This window comes from Felis catus, chromosome B2 (genome assembly GCF_018350175.1).
Source record: "Felis catus isolate Fca126 chromosome B2, F.catus_Fca126_mat1.0, whole genome shotgun sequence".
Lineage (NCBI taxonomy): Eukaryota > Metazoa > Chordata > Mammalia > Carnivora > Felidae > Felis > Felis catus.
The window spans coordinates 67,653,051-67,673,304 of NC_058372.1; the positions used below are offsets into that span (position 1 = coordinate 67,653,051).

General features: G+C 38.8%; 1 protein-coding gene across 5 annotated transcripts in view; it reads right to left on the reverse strand.

Moving 5' to 3' along the window:
• FILIP1 (filamin A interacting protein 1) overlaps nucleotides 1-20,254 on the reverse strand; it is a 273,424-nt gene that overhangs the window by 14,124 nt on the left and 239,046 nt on the right. For 2 of the 5 annotated variants that reach the window (XM_045057750.1, XM_045057749.1), the window contains 2 exons: nucleotides 8,094-10,899; nucleotides 3,569-4,248 (listed from right to left, as the gene is read on the reverse strand). In XM_045057750.1, the coding sequence (XP_044913685.1) occupies nucleotides 4,042-4,248; nucleotides 8,094-10,899 (3,013 nt within the window). In that variant the 3' untranslated portion in view covers nucleotides 3,569-4,041. The other 3 variants (XM_023254144.2, XM_006931852.5, XM_003986317.6) reach the window with 3 other exon arrangements.

Consider the following 20,254-nt stretch of genomic DNA (forward strand, 5'->3'; position numbering starts at 1 on the left):
TTAAAAAAATTTTTTTTAATGTTTATTTTTGAGAGAGAGAGAGAAAGAGAGAGACAGAGCACAAGCAGGGGAGGGTCAGAGAGAGGGAGACACAGAATCTGAAGCAGGTTCCAGGTTCTGCGCTGTCAGCATAGAGCCCGACACAGGGCTCGGACCCACGAGCTGCAAGATCATGACCTGAGCCGAAGCCTGATGCCCAGTGGATTGAACCACACAGGCGCCCAGGAACATTTCTTATACTATGCATGCTAAATGGCCACCATCATAGCGTGCTGAAATAGTCAACCCATAAAAACTATTCTCTGGAGGGGAAGACCAGTGCTTCCTGTGTAGCTGTGCAGATTGTGCCCTGCACAACCCCAGGGGGAGCCATCACACTCCCCCCATCCCTAGGGTGGGACCTGCACAGCAGCTGTACACAGCAGCCTTGGTGAGGCCCTGGAACAATACTGTGTTCCAGGACAAGGAAAAGACTCTAACCTTTTAATCCCATTCATTCTTATAAAAGCCCATCAAGTTGCACTGTAAAAACATTATCCTCACAAATGGAAGCTGGAATTGGAGTGCATTTAATCCTCTACTTCCTATTCTCAGTGGATTTCATTTCTAATATGTGGCTTAAAACAAAGCTATCCTGGGGCGCCTGGGTGGTTCAGTCGGTTAAACGTCCGACTTCAGCTCAGGTCACGATCTCGCGGTCCGGTCTGTATGTTCGAGCCCCGCGTGAGGCTCTGGGCTGATGGCTCAGAGCCTGGAGCCTGCTTCCGATTCTGTGTCTCCCTCTCTCTCTGCCCCTCCCCCATTCATGCTCTGTCTCTCTCTGTCTCAAAAAGAAATAAAACGTTAAAAAAAATTTAAAAAAAACAAAACAAAACAAAAAATAAAGCTATCCAATAAATGTAGAATTGGTTCTAAAATAGGGGCGCCTGGGTGACTCAGTCGGTTAAGCGTCTGACTTCGGCTCAGGTCATGGTCTCATGGTTTGTGAGTTCAAGCCCCACGTCAGGCTCCTGGAGCCTGCTTCGGATTCTGTGTCTCCCTGTCTCTCTCTCTCTCTCTCTCTCTCTCTCTCTCTGCCCCTCCTCTCTCTCTCTCTCAAAAATAAGTAAACATTAAAAAAATAAATAAAATAAAATTACGAAGAAACACTGCCATGGCTGCTCTTTACCATTTCTTAAAAGTGAATGTGCTGTTCTGCCAAGTTTTCCTAGCAGTTGTACTTTGTAGATGACTCTATTCCAGCATCCAGATGTATAAACATCCTGTACATGCACTGCTAAGCCTTTCAGGGCACTCTCCCTGCAGATGGCAGGTATGGACTTCCAGGCAGGAATGAAATAAGCATGGTATGAGTGGGTAAAAGCAAAAAACAGCATCGGTGACAACAGATTATAATAAAAGTCATTGGAGAATGACAGGTAGAGTCAGAAGTAATATAATGTCTCAGTTTTCATTTTTGACACCATTTGTTCACAGTAACACTAAATACCCTAAATGCCAAAGAAGCATTTCAAAAGAGTGAATATCCTTTTTTTCTTTCCTCAAAGGGGTGGTTGTGCACTTTATAAAAGGGAAAAATTTCCTTTTAAGAAAATGCAAGTCAGTATTGGAAATGGAAAGATATCTTGTTTAAACTTGTTAAAAATCACATTAAAAATTTTTTTGTTAATGTTTGTTTATTTCTGAGACAGAGAGAGACAGAGCATGAGTGGGGGAGGGGCAGAGAAAGAGGGAGACAAAGAATCTGAGGCAGGCTCCAGGCTCTGAACTATCAGCACAGAGCCCGACGCGGGACTCGAACTCACAAACCGCGAGTTCATGACCTGAGCTGAAGTCGGATGCTTAACCGACTGAGCCACCCAGGCGCCCCCCAAAAATCATATTTTTTAAAGCTTATTTATTTACTTTGAGAGAGAAAGAAGGCTTGAGTGTGCAAGCAGGAGAGGGGCAGAGAGAGAGAAGTGGAGAGAGAATCATCCCAAGCAAGCTCCACACTGTGCTGTCAGTGTGGAGGCCACCAGGGGCTGGGTCTCAGGAACCATGAGGTCATAACCTGAGCAAATATCAAGAGTCAGACCTTTAACCAACTGAGCCACCCAGCTGCCCCTCAGAATCACATTTTATAAAATCATTTTTCTCAGTCTCTCTCCTGCTACCTTGAAATCCCATTATTATGGCATGTTAGCATGGTTACTCAACATCTTTTAATACATATGCTGAGAACTGATAAGCTACAGGCAATAAGATACCTGATTAAAAAGAATATGGGGGCACCTGGGTGGCTTAGTCAGTTACGCATCCGACTCTTGATTTTGGCTCTGGTCATGATCCGGGGTTGTGGGATCAAGCCCCATGTTGGGCTCTGTGCTGACAGTGCAGATTCTCTCTCTCTCTCTCTCTCTCTCCCTCTCTTTCTCTCTGCTCCTCTCCTGCTTGTGCTCTCTCTCTCTCAAAATAAATAAACATTAAAAAAAATGTATGAATTCTGTGAGGCATCTATCACCATCATATACAATTCAAGTCCAAGTTCTGCAAGAGATAGGAAATTGGTATGGAAAGAACTCAAAGAACAGCCTCTTTATCATGAAGCATGATGATTTAATGATAAAAGCTAATCAAATATCTTTTTTTAAAAAATCTATCTTTCCCCAAATATCAACAGCAGGGACTATACAAATAATTTTGGAACCCTCACAATTCAGAAGTGGAAAAATAACAACCTGTAACTTTATAGTTATTGTATTTTTATAAAGTTCACTCAATTGGCTTAAAAATTTTGACAAAGGTGCTGCCTACATGAGACCTCAGATGCTAAGCTGCGGGTTATTAGCCTTGAGCTCATTTGTGGTTATTTGACCAGGAAGCACAATGTCCACTTTAATAACATGGTTAATCCTCTCACAAAGACACCTGGCATTTTGCATTCACACAGTTTCATGCTTATTAAAACATGCTTGAAATTAATGAAAATAATACAAATATAAGTAAAACTGACAGGAATAATAATTCATTTCATCACACCACACACACACACACACACACACACACACACACCACAATCATGAACTGGTTCTGTATTTGCAAGTAAAGTCCACATTCAACTGAGGAAAATATTTGAATTCAATTAAGCTGTGCATGATGTCATTTTTTTTCTTGGCATTAGTGTATCACAATTACTTTCTTCTATTTTCTATCCATTACAACCTCTGTTGAGGTTGTAATGGATAGAAGGGCCATTTGGCAGCTCTATTCAAACTGCTCCACAATTTAAATCAATTGCACACTTGAATAGAGCATGAGTTTGACATTAGTGGTTCTAAAATTATCATCTCTAAAATTCTGGGAATGTTTTGGAGATGGCCAAAACCTCTTTAGTACACACAGACACACACAAATAAGTAAAACTCTGTTTTTAGGATTCCATATTTCATTTTCATTTTATTTCATATTCAAATTATTTCCTGAAATCATCCCAGAGGCTTTAGTTTTGCAAAACTTTAGAGGTCCAGGCCCTGTGAGAGCTAGGAGATGTTTTTTCCAGCACATGAAGCAAACTCGGGATCTGATAGAGGCAAATGACAATTGTTAAACTATTTCCTATTTCATAATAGAATTTCTGAAAAATCAATTATTGTGGAGATAGGCCTATTAAATCTGATTTACAATTAGGAAATATGGGATCTGTCTTTGGAGATGATGAGATCCAGCTCACATATCTTACTGACAAAGAGACTGAGGTTCAGATGGATTAACTGGTGGGTCCACTTTCTAGAGCAATAATGGGACTAGAAGTCAGGCCCTGCCTCAGGCCTAGCATCCTCAACAAAGCACACAGCAAACTGTAGCTCTGCTGGTTAGTTCTTTTCTCTAGCATCAAAACAAATTTACAAAATAGGAAACACACATGGCTATTAGTCGATTATTTTATAAACAAGATATTTAAAACTTGTTAGTACATGTAGAGAGTTGGCACAAACAGACGAAGGTCCGTTTTCACGGCAGCAGTAGCATCTGCACAACATACCCCCTCAGCCACTGCCCTCAGCCCTTCCCCCCTCCAAGAGAGGTAGCGCTGCCGGCTGCCGATTTCTTCAGCTCTATTTTCATAGACTGAGTCTCAGCTCGAGGCTCGAATTTGGTCAGATTTCCTGCTCCTGGGGCTGCCACTACTGGCTTTCCTGCTTTCATACCTTTTGACATCGGAATGCGGGTGGGTGTAGGTCGCTGGGATGACCCGTCTTGTCCTGACTGTAAGAGAGAAAATATAGAGACACAGGAGATATTGGTGAGTTTCCGCCTGGATTTGCCATCAACCTGAGCATTAGCAAGACAGGAATGCCCACAGATGACACTTCCCCAGATAAAATGGTTAGAAACTTGGAGTCGGGATCTAATCCACTCTGATTGCCTCCCTTTTCCATGTCCTGAAACACCTACACCAAACTTCCTTCTCTTCTCAAGTCTCTGACCCACTTCCTCTATCTACCCTTCCAGAAGTGACCTTAACTCCTATTTCACAGAGAAAATACAGCCATCTGGCATAAACTCAGGCAACTTTACTCCCACTGTCCCCCAAATTATCTGCACTTTCTTGGAGTGGATGAAGCAGCTCTCCCTCCACCTCTTGATGACGTTGGATTCTCATTTTCTTTAAAGATTTTTTTATTTTTTATTTTTTTTAATTTTTATTTATTTTTTTAATGTTTTATTTATTTTTAAGACAGACAGAGACAGAGCATGAGTGGGGATGGGGCAGAGAGAGAGGGAGACCCAGAATCTGAAGCAGGCTCCAGGCTCCCGAGCTGTCAGCACAGAGCCCGACACAGGGCTCGAACTCACAAACTTGTGAGATCATGACCTGGGCTACAGTCAGACACTCAACCAACTGAGCCCCCGGGTGCCCCTTATTTTTTTATTTGAGAGAGAGAGAGAGAGAGAGAGAGAGAGAGAGTATGTGAGCAGGGGAGGGGGCAGAGGGAAAGAGAGAGAATCTCAAGCAGGCTCCACGCTCACCACGGAGCCCAACGTGGAGCACAGTCCCATGACCCTGCGATCATGACCTGAGCCAAAACCAAGAGTCAGAGGCTCAACAGACAGAGCCACCCAGGTGCCCCTCTTTTCATTTTTTACTGTTACTGCTGGCCATACCCTTCTTTTTGAAGTTCTTTTAAAACTCTCTTGCCCGGAGCGCCTGGGTGGCGCAGTCGGTTAAGCGTCCGACTTCAGCCAGGTCACGATCTCGCGGTCTGTGAGTTCGAGCCCCGCGTCGGGCTCTGGGCTGATGGCCCAGAGCCTGGAGCCTGTTTCCGATTCTGTGTCTCCCTCTCTCTCTGCCCCTCCCCCGTTCATGCTCTGTCTCTCTCTGTCCCAAAAATAAATAAACGTTGAAAAAAACTCTCTTGCCCGTGATACCTTCTTCCTGGAGTCTCACACATTCACCTCTTGTCTGATGGCTCCTATTCAATCTCTGGTTGGCTCCTTGTCATAGCTTGCCTTTCTTCTAAACGTGGGTGTCACCATGCTCCATTCTCAGCTCTCTTTTAATTTTTCACATTTACCCTGAGAATCACCTCATTTGTCACCCCATGTGTTGATGAGCTCCAGTCCCTTCAATGATCTTCTGGAATACACATCTATATTTCCCACTTGCCAGACATTTCCACTGTCTTGCAGGCATCTCAAATATAAATGCCCCAAACATGACTTATCTTGTCCCCAAAGAGTAGCCTTCCTATGTTTTTCATCCTATCTACCCATAGAGCCACACCAGAAACTTGAGAGCCACCCTCTATACTCAGTTTGTCACAAAATCTTCGATCCTATCTTTAAGATATCTCTGTCCTCATTTTCACTACCACAGTTCAAGCCTACACCGTCTCTAGCCTGGAAGATTGCAACAGTATCCCTGTCCTCAGCCCTTGTCCCTTCCAATTTATCTTTAAATTGTTTTACAGACATATGTTTCTAAAACATAAGTAATGTAGTTTTTTTTTTTTAATCACCAGTATCCTTTCAATGGCTCCCTTTGTCTACTTTATGAGATCAAATGTCAATTTCATAATAAGCCACATACCTCTCTTCAGTATCTGACTCCAGTTTGCCTCTGTATTTTCTGTTCTTGCATTATGTCCCTACACCCAACTGCTGCAGTACAATGGGAATGGTCACCTTTCCTGGAACATCTCAGGCTTCTTCACAGAGCCACACTTTTGCACAGGCTGTTCTCTCTACATACTCTTTCCCTTTTCCTTCTTAAAAAATTTCTCCTTATCTGTGAAAACTTCTTCTTCCAGAAAGTCTTCTCTGGGTTCCTTTGTACATACCTCTATCATAGAACCACTAGGTAGGTTCCAATCCTGCCTTTCCCACTAAGCTAGGAACTTCTAAAGGTCCTCTTTGCAGTTGGGCACCAAACCCAGTGCCCAGAGTGTAGCTAAACACCCTATAAATGTTGAATAAATACATGCACAAATGAACTAGTCTCACTATTCTATTTTTTTTTTTTAATTTTTTTTTCAACGTTTATTTATTTTTGGGACAGAGAGAGACAGAGCATGAACGGGGGAGGGGCAGAGAGAGAGGGAGACACAGAATCGGAAACAGGCTCCAGGCTCTGAGCCATCAGCCCAGAGCCCGACGCGGGGCTCGAACTCACGGACCGCGAGACTGTGACCTGGCTGAAGTCAGACGCTTAACTGACTGCGCCACCCAGGCGCCCCTCACTATTCTATTTCTAAGAGAGGCGTCCCAAACTTTTTGTTATCCTTGATTTTATGGAATCTGACATATCTGAATTAAGTGGGCCATTCTTTAGGCCTATAAATCCTAAACAGTTGTTTTGAAATCTTGTTTGTATATGGGTTTAATCAGTAGCCAACAATGTTGCTAAAGAAAGTAAAGCTATTTTGATCTGACCCTTAAAATGGTACTAAGATGTTTCAGCAGAAAATCTGCTCTGAGCTACAACTTAAACCTCCACTATCTTTTTATAAAAATTATTAGAGAGAAGTGACCATGCACAAGCAAACTATGCTCTGTGTTGCTTAAAAAGCAATATTATATTGAACCATTCAAGAAGTGTGAGCAATTCTGAATGCTATTTGGCTCCTATAGAGCCAGTAATGAAAAGCTTTATCAACAAAGCAATTAGTAATTCACACTTTGAAGTCTGTCTTGAATCTGTGTTGGTACACAGAAAATTAAAGTAAATTTAATTGAGGATATGGGACAATAAGCCACAGTTTCTATACTTAAATAATAAGCTTCCTGTCTTTCCTAAGAGTTTCTAATACGTGGGACAGAATTTGTTCAGAATCTAGGAATAATAATTTCTAGTTTATTGGTTTAAATTAAAATCTAAACAGTACATGTTCTTCTATAATTTAATTTACTAATTTGTCCCAAGTAAATGAAGACAATCACTGGAAGTATTTCTAAAAACAGAATTTATTTTTAAGCTCTGGTTTTTATATCTGAGACATGCTTTTTCATAATCACTCATTTAGCCTTCTAGTTATTAAATAAATGTTTATCAAGCATCTGCTCTGAAAGATACTATTAATAAAATATAGTGCTTAGACATATAAACCCATTTTTTTTTTACTTTTAAAAAAGTTAATATTAAGAACTTTTAATCTTATTTTTGGAAAAAAATATGACTATGGCCATACATAACCACATATTGAATATTTTAGGTTATAGAAATATAACCCAAGAGGCAGTTTTATTCTTCCTGCATATTGACCATTTCTCTCAGTCTCCATTTTTAAAAGTATTTTAAACAAAAAACTAAACTTTAAACCTGATTATTATTTTATGCTGACATTATAAAGAGGCCATATTTGCAAGAATTTGGGGGGTCTTCACACTTTACATAAAAAAAGAAATTTTCCCTCAAAATGAGTTCAATTTATTAAAACATTAAGCCACTTTTTATTTTCATGTCTTGGTGTAGCTGGTCCTCTAGGAAACATCTGCTAGTGGGCTCAGGTAGAGCGAGAGGCATGTGCTTTTGTTGTACTTTGGGCACTGGGTGATTCTCACAAGTCACTTCTCCCTCCCTCAGCCTCCACTCTGGAGCCTCTTCTACTCACCACTGACTGGGTTCCTCGAGTAGATGAGGTTGTGACCGGTGTTATGGTGATAGTGCTCGTCACTTTGCTCGCACCAGGTCTCGATGAGAGATGGTTCCTAGGGGAGCGAAGGACGGTGCCTGTGGAAACCTCCTTTTCAGCTGTCACGTTGACAGGTCGGACAGTAATAACTGGACTTGCTCCTTCAGCTGAAGTCCCAGGGGATCGTTTAAACTGAGAACCTAAATGAATGTGAATTTTATTGTCTTCCGTGGTTATGATATTGGCATTGGAGTTATATTTTCGTAGTGGAGTTGGAACAGTCTGTTTTTCTGGGGTGACTTTGAGGACAGTCCTTCCCATGGGCATTTCCTGGGATTCAGGAGAGACTCCAATCTCAGCTGGTGCTGCTGATGTAGACACTGTCATTATCTGAATGGGGGATGTGGGCCTGTCTGCAAACATACCTCTTCCACTTTCTGGGGTCTTCTCTCTAGAAAATGTAGTAATCGTGACCGGGGACATGGCTCGTTCTGTGCCAAGAGTAGCATCTCCACTTTTTGGTTTTTGAGACATGACATTTGGTGACGGAATAATGGTTATCCTTGGTTTCTGATTCCCTAAGGTAGGAATGACAGTGGTACTAGAAAAAAATTCTTCAGATGTTGGGCTTGTTATTTCCAAAGTTGCAGTACTATTCTCATGGTCTGGTGTCACTCGAATATGCAGAGGCTGGCCTTGCTTTGGTGAAAGGACCAGTTCTCCTGGGTGCCCTGGACTGGGATTTGTTCGAGGCCCTTTCTCCTGAGTGATTGGGGGCCCATTTTCCCTTTTTCTCATCCATGGAATCCAAGACTTTCTCATAGTGAGCTCATTTGCTGCTGGAGGATACCTATCTAGAACAGAGGATCGTTCCATAGGTTTTTTCAATCCTACCTGTCGAAGATTGCTCATGATGTGATTTTCTTCTTGAAAGGATTTCCGTATAAATACTGCTGGTGTTTCCTCCTCTGCCGCCTCACTGCTCACCGCGTCAGTCTGCACTCCAGTTGACGTCACAGGAATATCCACCATTCTTCTCCCATTCATACTGGGTCGAAGAGCTCGGCTATAACGCTTTGAAAGCTCCAACTCTTTGGTCAGATTGAGGACCTCCTGCCCCATGTTTTTGTTCTTATTTTCTTCTTCCATAAATCTTTGTTGAAGGACAGAATAATCCACTTGAAGTTGAGAAAGTTGATCTTCTTTGTTCATTAATTCATGGATCTTCTCTTTAAGAGCTTGTACTTCGGCTTTTAAGTCTCGACTTTTAGCTTCTTCTAACCGAAATCTGTGTCTCAGCTCTGCTTCCTGACTCACAGCCTCACCTTTCTCGATTGCTTTATTTTTGGCAATTTGGTGCTTTATCTCCTCCAGTTGTTGAGAGAGGAAATTAGCCTTGTCCTGCTCAGTTCTAAATTTCTGCTCTAACTGATCATACTCATCCTCCGTCTTCATCAGATCCCCCTCAACCACCTCCAATTGTTGGAGGCGTTTCTTCAGTCTCTCAATTTCAAGTGTTAGTTCCTTAATCTTGTTATCTTCTGGGCAGGTGAGCTCAGATCCTTTTCGAGACCTTCCTCTTGTTATTTCCCTTTCCACTTCCTCTATTCCATCAAGTCTCTTCTTTAATAAGTCAACACTGCAGCTCAATTCAGAGGATTTTTCTTCTTCGCTTTTCAGTTTACCTATTAACTCATCTCTTTCTTTTGTCAAATTGTACACCTTTTCCTCCATTTCAGATTTCAGTTTTAAAAGCTTCTTACTTTCTTCAATTAGTTTTTCAGTTACATCCATAACCTTTCCTTGTTCCACCTTAAAATTTTTATTGAGTCCATCCACTTTTCTCTCTTCTTGCTTTATTTTTTCCATCATATTTTTCCTTTCATCAACCAGCATCACAGTAAATGACTTCAACTTTGTAAGGTCATCTTTTAGACTTAATTCAGCCTTTTCCAATCGACTTTCAGAACATTCCAGTTCTTTAACTCGACTCTTGACCACCTCCAGCTCATTTAGCAGGTCTTTGGTTAAGTTCTTTTCTTTCTCCAGGTTTAGATGTAGCTGGGTACACTCAGATTTACTCTTGCTAAATGCTTCCTCCAATTTCTCCAGTTCAGACATTCTCTTCTGTAACTTCTCGACTTCAAGTTTGAGTTCCCGACTGTGGTGTTCTTCCTCTTGCAGCTTCTTCCGCAATTCCCTGCACTGGGATTCAGTTTTAGTGATCTCCTCATCTTTACCCTCCATTTCTAACACGCGCTTCCGGAGATTTTCCACTTCAGCCATAAGGCTGGAGTTGCCACATTCCCCTTTGGCAATTTTATCTCTTAATTCCTGAAGTTCTTCCTCTGCCTTTTGAAGGTTTTTGTTGGTCTCTTCCAGTTCCTCAATTCTCTGAGTCAAGCCAACCAGCTTGAGTCTAAGTTGCCTGTTGTGAGACTCTTGATTAGCCAATTTAGCATTCATCTCTTCATGCTCTTGAGAAAACCTCGAAGCCTTGTGTTCAAAATCCACTTCCAACTTGAGCAGTTTCTGCCTGTCTTCTTTGGATTTGGAAGTAATGGCTTTGAGCTTTTCTTCTTCTTCCCTCAGTTTCTGAGTAAGATCCTGTACTTTCTGGCTTTGCAGGCCAAGTTGTTCAATATGCATTTGCCTTTCATCCACCAGCATGAGTGCAAAGGACTTGAGTTTCACAAGCTCATCTCTTAGTTTATTGAGTCGCTTAGCATTTTCCTTTTCTTTTCGGGCCTGGTAAGCCTTTTCTTGTTCAAGGAGCTTTTTCAACCTAGGAAACAAAATATATTAAGATATTATAGTTTGTTATTATATTATACATATGTCATATATATTTATTCTTATACATATTAAAAGATTCATCAGCAAAAAAAGTTTGTCTTAGATATTAAATAAAAAGTGAAATGCTATTACAATAAATACCTACCAACTGCTCCAATATCAAGGCTTTAACAGATAGTCATTAAGGATACTAATCCAAAGTCAGGTTATTTGTTCCCGTTGGGGAGGGGTAGTTACCAGAAGTGGGCATGAAAAGGACTCTTCAGGTACTGGTTTCTGTTTCATGACTTATGATCGTTCAGCTTATGAAATTTCAGTAACCTGAACACTTACGAGTGCTTTTCTGCAAATGTATTATACTTCAATAACATAACCATTGAGTAACACTTAGGTTGTACAATAATAGTGGCTATTTAAATAGTGTTTTCTGTATTCTAAGCACAATGTGTGTTATGTGTTTATCTTCACAGCAATCCTCTGAGACATGTATTGCTACTGTCATCCCAATAAGGAATGTGAGACAGGGCTCTTGCACATTCCCACAGTCAGTAGGTGGCAATTCTGGGATTCAGGATCCAGAATCCTTGCTCCTCACCTCTACATCTTATGACTTCAAAATATAATTTTATTTTATGGGGCACCTGGGTGGTTCACTTGGTTAAGCCTCCTACTTCAGCTCAGGTCATGATCTTGCAGTTTGTGGGTTCAAGCCCCATGTCAAGGCTCTGTGCTGACAGATCAGAACCTGAAGCCTGCTTCGGATTCTGTGTCTCCCTTTCTCTCTGTCCCTTCCCTGCTTGTGCTGTCTTCTCTCTCTCTCTCTCAAAAATGAATACACATTATATATATATATATATATATATATATATATATATATATATATATATAATTTTATTTTAAGTCAAAGGGAAGGTGCAGAACAAAAAGAACCTTGGGACTTTTTAATTATGTATGCAACTATCACCTGATAGGAACAAAGCAAGACAAGCTTTCTGATAGAAAGCTGATCTACATAAACTAGCTAATGAAGAACTGGCACAGAATTTTGGCTCCGTTTCTGGATTTAAACAAAAATTTTAAATAGAGAACTAGGTTGGGAGGAAATCAATTGCTATCAATATAAAAATGTGGCAGCTACAGGAATTATTATGTTTTACATGTATGAAATACATTTTCTCTATGGTGTTTATGTATAGCATTAAAAAAGTAGGAATATAAATACACCAGAATAACTATTTACTATCCTTGTGTTGATGAATCAATGTGCACCAATTTTTTTTATGGAAGTATAGTTACAAAGTTACATTAGTTTCAGGTGCACAACATAGTGATTCAACAACTCTATACATTATGCTGTGCTCACCACAAGTGTGGCTACCATCTGTCACAATACAACACTATTACAATATCATTGACTATATTCCCTATGCTGTACCTTTTATTCCCCTGACTGATTCATTCCATAACTGGAAGCCTGTATCTCCCACTCCCCTTCATAACTTGCACCAATTTTAATAGTTATTTTCAGTTATCCATAAAAATGGAATTAAAATAATCATATGGGAATGCAAGCTGGTACAGCCAATCTGAAAAAGAGTATGGAGGTTCCTCAAAAACTAAAAATAGAACTACCCCACAACCCAGCAATTGCACTACTAGGCATTTACCCATGGGATACAGGTTGCTGTTTTGAAGGGACACATGCACCCCCATGTTTATAGCAGCATTATCAACAATAGCCAAAGTATGGAAAGAGCCCAAATGTCCATCAGTGGATGAATGGATAAAGAAGATGTGGTATACATAAACAATGGAGTATTACTCGGCAATCAAAAAGAATGAAATCTTGTCATTTGCAACTACATGGATGGAACTGGAGGGTATTATGCTAAGTGAAATTAGTCAGTCAGAGAAAGACACAAATCATATGACTTCACTCATATGAGGACTTTAAGAGACAAAACAGATGAACATAAGGGAAGGGAAACAAAAATAATATAAAAACAGGGAGGGGGACAAAACAGAAGAGACTCATAAATATGGAGAACAAACTGAGGGTTACTGGAGGGGTTGTGGCGGGGGGGATGGGCTAAATGGGTAAGGGGCACTAAGGAATCTACTCCTGAAATCATTGTTGCACTGTATGGTAACTAATTTGGATGTAAATTTTAAAAAATAAAAAATAAGATAAAATAAAATAATCATATTTACTTTATTTTTTTTATTTATTTTATTTTATTTTTTAAATTTTTTTTTCAACACTTATTTATTTTTGGGACAGAGAGAGACAGAGCATGAACGGGGGAGGGGCAGAGAGAGAGGGAGACACAGAATCGGAAACAGGCTCCAGGCTCTGAGCCATCAGCCCAGAGCCTGACGCGGGGCTCGAACTCACGGACCGCGAGATCGTGACCTGGCTGAAGTCGGACGCTTAACTGACTGCGCCACCCAGGCGCCCCATTACTTTATATAGTATAAGAATGCTTCTTAATATTAATATTTATATCAGAGAAGCAAGTTGTAAACAATCTGTATTTGTTTTAAGAATATTTTATTCTTTCAATATATTTTGCACCTTACTTATTTAAAGTGATTTATTTCATATTTATGACTAGATTAGCTGTTAACCAAGTAAATAGAAGCTAATAGTCTCACATTGCATTGTACAAGAAATGACTGAACATATATTGAAGCTATTTGTGGTGTTAAAGAATTATTATAGAAATGATTCTGATGATATAATTAAGACTTTTTATGGAATTTACTTTTACAAAACATATCCTTGTGTCTAAGCATCTATTAAATAAATGCATAATTTCCCAAACCCATTATGACTTTATTCTTACAATGGAAGAAAAAGATTGTTTTCCAATCGTTTGGGTTCACATGAGTAATACTGTAATCGCTTCATTAAGTGTGGTTCTTACACGTGTAAAGAGAATTTTATTGATCATCTTCTTTTTTACTTGAAGTCAAAACAACTGAAATAATGTCACAGAACTACAGAGTGGGAGATACTTTTGGGGATACTTTCAAATTCCTTAGCCTTAACAAGACTTTCAAAGGTAATTCATTGAAAACATCAGTGCTTTCAACTCTAAGCTTAAAATGTTAAAATTTCTAAAGATATTTGTTTAAATATCCTATGCCTCTATGCTATTACAGACAGTGGGTTGGAGTAACTAAAACATGGGCTTTGGGGTCAGACAGCTGCATCTGAATTCTGGCTCTGTCATTTTCTGACTGTAACCTCTGGCCAATTGCTGAGACTCTTTGACCCTCAGTTTTTTCACTTGTAAAGCAAGGATGTTATACCTGCCTCATAGAATTGTTCTCCAAATTGAGATAGTAGAAGTAAAGTGACTGACATACAGACTCTAGACACAGATACAATAAAACACAAAAATAAATATAAGAACTAAAGAGTATGTATCTGAAAAGTCTGTCCAATGCTTTTTGTGTTTACACTGTAAATATTTTCATTTCAGTAACTTTGGTGTAAAACCTGGGGTATTAACTTTTCAGCCAGAGAAAAGTAGAAGGCTCTCTCATGAGTAGGAAATCCTGTGAGCTAGAGCATGACCATCGCAGGAATCTGGCTTCCAAGAAACCACATTTTTTCATGTCCTCTTAGCTGTGATTCTCTCTCTCTCTCTCTCCTTCTCTCTCTCCCCTTTCTCTTTGTCCCATTAAGCTTTCTCCTTCCCTCTTCTATCACTTCTTAAATTATTCCCATCTCCCAGTTAAAGTGGCTCTTACAGCAATACACAGCCCATTCTCTGCATTCTCCCAAAATTCAGTTACAGCTTTGATTTAGCTGAGGGTTAGATCCATAACCAAGGTAAAGTTGTGTGACTCAGTCAGGACAGCCTGCCAATAACCTTCTGTGCAAACAGACTTGCATTTAAATTTCTACAGGGAGAACACCGGGGATGGGAAAGATGGATGAATTGTGAAGACTTTGCAAAAGGTAACTGGCATGGGCATTGTGACTGTTCACTTGCTAGGAAAAAGGGATAGAGAAATTGAAAAAAATTACTTCGATGCTTTTAATCTGCACAACTACAAATAATACCTTTAACAGGAATGGGAAAAACTGGTGAGAAATAGTATTGGTAGAAAATTGAGGTAATAGCAAGATAGTCAAGTTTAAAAGTGTACCAGGCAATACTTAACAATACTGTATTGTACACTTAAAAAATTAAGAGGGTAGATCTCATGTTAAATGTTCTTTCCATAATGAGATAATTTTTTCAGTATACCAAGCAATTAGAAATATAGTACTTTTGGTGTAAATCCTGTAAATTTTACAGCTCATATACATCTTAACCCCATTACCCTAATGACTTCCTCCTGTCATTACTCCTGTCCAAAGCCCTGAGCATCTTCTGCTGATAATTCTGCAACAGCCTCTTAATGGGTCTCCTCACGAGCCCTGCCACTTGTTAGCTGTGTGATCTTGGACAACTTATATAACCTACCTGTATACCTCACTTCCCTCACTTATAACTCGGGCATCAATATAGTACCTGATTCATAGGGTCTGTGTGAGATGCATATTGGTTAATATACGGAAAAGCACTTATAACAGTGCCTGGCCCATAGCAAGTGTACTTTTGGCTATGTTTATATTATAATAATTATTATTACTTACTCTCACCCAAATTTAAATATAATCACAGGCTATAATGGAACTCTAACTTCCCATGCCTTCTTCTTGCTCTAAGAATAGAGGTGAAAAATCTATAACATGGCCTAGCATGATTTGATTCCTGACCATGTTGGCAGGTTCTGAAGCCAGTCTTTCCCCTTGTTATCTAAGCTGCTCACATTCCTTAAATATGCTGTGCCTTCTGCTTAGTATTTCCTCCCCACTCCTCCATTCACTCTGGCACAATATCCAGCTGATTTTCATCCTTCCAAAGTTTCACTTAAATGTCACTTCTTCCAGAAGCCTTCCAGGACCAACCTGATTAAGTTATACATTCTTATAGACTCCCATAATACCCTGAAACCTTTATAACATCAATCAACTTACAAATTTTTAAAAGACTTTATTTTTAAGCAGTCTCTACACCCAACATGGGGCTCAGACTCACAACCCCGAGCTCAAGAGTCTCATGCTCTTCCAACTGAACCAGCCAGGCACCCCTTGACTTTGTTAACACAAGTTGCATGAGGATACAGGCCATGTCTGTCTTGTTTGCCCCCTAGCACAATGCCTGATACATCGGAAGTGCTCAAAAAATAGTGAGTGAATAGATAAATGAAAGAATAAATAAGCTTGATCTAGAAATACAGCTCAAGTCATCTTCTATAGAGATGTGTGAACTAAAGTCCCTCACAATACTGAGTATAAATTTTTGCTGAATGGATATCGTGGCTGTTATTGGGCCAGTAATTTGATATTAATAGTGGTTATTAGATGACAGGTGGCTCTGATCTAGTGAGCAGTGGCCTCTCTTGAAGACTGTGGTCATTCTAGTCATTGGTTGCCTAGGAAAGAGGTGTTATCTCCTAAGTGGGAAACCAAAGCTGAGAGATCGAGCCCTCTCTGTGTGGATGGGAAGGTATCACTTAATATCTCTCTTTAGTACCAGATGATGAACAACCACTAGATAACCTATAAAGTGCCTCTGGGAATATTTGAACCTTAAACAATACTTTGTAGACCAGACTAAAGGAAGGCTTTTGTGTCTCTCTCATAGGTTCTGGTGTGCTCTTTGTTTATTTTGTTTGCTTGCTTGTTTTAGTTCTTTTTAAGAAAGGTTTCCAACCTCTGTTGCAGAGAAACAAGAGGAGGTATTTTACCCACAGCTGGACCAGAATGTTGGGGCAGTGTATGTCTGGAGTCTATTGGGAGGAATAGTAGTAGTTAAAGTGAGAGAAGCTTCAGGAAGAAAGAAAGTTATTGGAGGTCTTGGGGCTCTTTTGTCACCCATCCCTTCCTACATAGAAACTTGTATAGTGCTAAAGCTTGGTAATTCTTGGATTTTCATTTCAGTAAGTGGAGAGAGGAGGTGGTGACAGTGCCTTAGATGTGGAAATAAATTTGATCTCCAAGGAGAAACTATGTGGAAAGAGAAAAAGTAAAAGATAGAGAAAAGACTTTGGGAAATGCCTAAAATTAAGGGGTAAAAAGGAATGGGGAGGAGGGGAGCCTGATTGGCTCAGTCCACTGAGCGTCTCTGACTCTTGATTTTGTCTCAAGTCTTGATCTTACAGTGGTTCGTGAGTTCCAGCCCTGCATTGGGCTCTGCACAGACACCATGCAGCCTGTTTGGGATTCTCTCTGTCCCCTTGTTTCTCTGTCCCTCCACCACTTGAGCTCATGCACACGCTCTCTCTCACACACACAAATTAATAAATATTACAAAAAAAAAAAAAGAAGGAAGAATGAGGAGGAGCTAGTGAAGGTCTGGCAGGAGAGATAAGAGGAGGGAGATATACTAGGAGCAACACTGGAGCGCCAAAGGAAGGGAGCACTGCTTTCCATTCATCTACCTCCCTCCCTAGTCAATTTAGCCTTCGACTTCAGATTGGTTTTTTCCTCCCCTTCTATCTAAAAATCCACATTTTTATATTAAACAAGCATTCAAAAGTATCACCACATAACTATTCACAATAGATAATGACTATGGCAGGTTATGTCTCCTTTTTCAAACAATTTCCTAATAGTTACAATGTCACTGTACTTAAACAATTCATTTGCTTTACATTACTGGGCACCGTTGCCATGTAATTATGCTATTTAAGGAGTAGAATGAAAGGGTGTAGGTGTTGTTTGTGCCAACTGGTCTTACCACCTCCTCTCTACCCATCTTGCCATTCTTCAACCATGCCCTGATTTTAGGAAGATTAGCATAAAAAGGAAACAAACCAGAAGACCAAGACTAAGATGAATTAGTACCCCGATTCTCATCAGCATTACAGGCATTTGATACCCTGAAATCAAATTTATTCTTGGCAAGTTCTTAATTTTCAACAAGCATTTTATCCTGTTTAAAGGATGAAAGGAAGACAAATACACAATCTAATAGATTTTCAGAATTCTATTGTCTTTCTTAATAACTATTCTTAAGTGTGTTCCTCATTTTTCTTTTCATACTAAATGAAACCATGATCTTTTTATTTTGAGACTTTACCATTTACAAATGTTCAGAAATTTAACTATTTTCAACTAAAAGACTTTAAAAGTATAAGCCCAAATGTTCTATGATTGTTTATGGTATATATATTAGTCAAGATGCATCAATTTGTGTAATTAAAACTGGTAAATTTTATTTTATGTAAATTATATCTCAATAAAAAAATAATAAGAATATAAAAAGAATATAAAATAAAAAGAATATAAAAGGCCCTAGAAAGTGTTCCAAATGTCAGAGAAATGGAAAAAAAGTTGCAAACAAATATTATGAGAGTGACTTAAAATATAATAGAAAACATAAAATAGATTATTGTTAAGCTTAAGGCAGAAAGATGTGAAAGCAGAGGTAGGAACACTAAAGAGAAGATGTCTAACATTTTCAGCTAGGGTTGGGGAAGCTGGTAGGAAAACATGTTCTGGGGTAAACATGTTTCAGGTACTAGAAAACCTCTAGTCCTAACATTATTTCAAGGCATTCTTAAAAACCCACCCCAAATCCCAATATGTATATATATGTATGTATGTATGTATGTATGTATGTATATGTATAAATATATGTATGTATATAATATGTATGTATATATATATATGTGTGTGTGTATATATATGAGATTACATATATATAAGATTAGCATGTTCCCAATTAAATTTAAAGTTGTTTTTCTTTATGGAAATCATCTAGTTAGTAAATAATGATAGAATGTCATTATTAATAAATAAAGAAGTAATTATAGAAGACCACTATTTTGCAATATCCAAAGAAATGATGGATGTAGGTAATGTTCATCAATGTCTCTGAAGAGAGCTAGCCAAACATTGTATACATGTGTACATACTTCCACCAAGAAATATTCCTACCCCAAAAATAAACCTGAATAAGATCAAGCCCCTATAACTACTTACTAGTTTAAGGAAAGACATGGGCAAGAAACATACTAAATGATACTGTGATGATACAATCAGAAAAATCCAAAATGTAGGGGACTACAGAGGATAAAATACCTAGTATTTTCAATAAATAAATTGCAAGACGAAAAAGAGTGGGGGAGGAGAAACTATAGATTAAAAGAAATTTATAAGATGTATCAACCAATTATAATACATTTGGATTCTTATTTAAGCTATTTTTAAAACAATAGGAAAAATTATGTTATAAAGAATTATTACTAAATTTAGGTAGTGTAGGGATATTGTTAAGAGAATCCTTACCATTTAGAAATATATATTGAAATATTTATGAATGAAGTGATATGTCTGGAACTTTTATAAAAATAAAATAATCCAGGGCCAAAAAAAAAAAAAAATAAAACCAACAAACTCAGGGCAATGGGAATAGATGAAACCAGACCAGTCATGAATTAACTGTTGAAGCTAAGTGACAGATATATGGGCATTCATTACATTATTCTCTTTATTCTTGTAAATATTTGAAATTTTCCATAATAAAGTTTTTTTTAACCCCCTTTAAGATCTTTACCTCCCCCCTCCCACACCAAGTTTCAACTCCTTTGATATCTGGTCATAATTTTTACTTTCTTTACAGTTCCATGTATCTCTCGTATTTGTCTGTAATTGTGGGCGATTCTTCCATTCATTTCCATATTTATAAAATTAAGCATATTAGAGACTTTTACCTTTTCTTCCTCATTGGGATACATTTGATGCTTAGTCAAACTTATGGTAAAAAAAGCATCCTTGCTGTGTTCTGTTCCACAGGTATTTATGAGTTTATCTTTCCTTTTAAGTACAATTTTTGTTGTTTTGGGGAGAGGGGAAATGAGAGTTTTGTTTTGTTTTGTTTTGTTTTTTAAATCTTATCCTGGTTACCCATCCTTGAGACAAACAAACACCCTTCCTAGAACAGTTATAAATCTGTACTCCTAAAGACCCAGAGCCACACCTGACTATAACGATTCTCACTCCTTGTCCTCCGAAAGTAAACCATATAAGATTTCACAGGTTCTTTTCCCCAACTTTATACTCTCATTTCTATTATTTCTCCAAATTTATCAGCATTAGCTCCAGAGCAGCAATTTTCTCTTTGCTTTCTTTAGATGTCACTTGTTACCATCTTAATCCTCTGGAACCCATTTTGAAATGCTGATGTCATTTTAAAAGTTAGCTACATTTGTTTCTGAGCCAGATCATGCTAATTTCCCTTCTCACTATTTCCCTTCCCTTTCACTATTTTTATTCT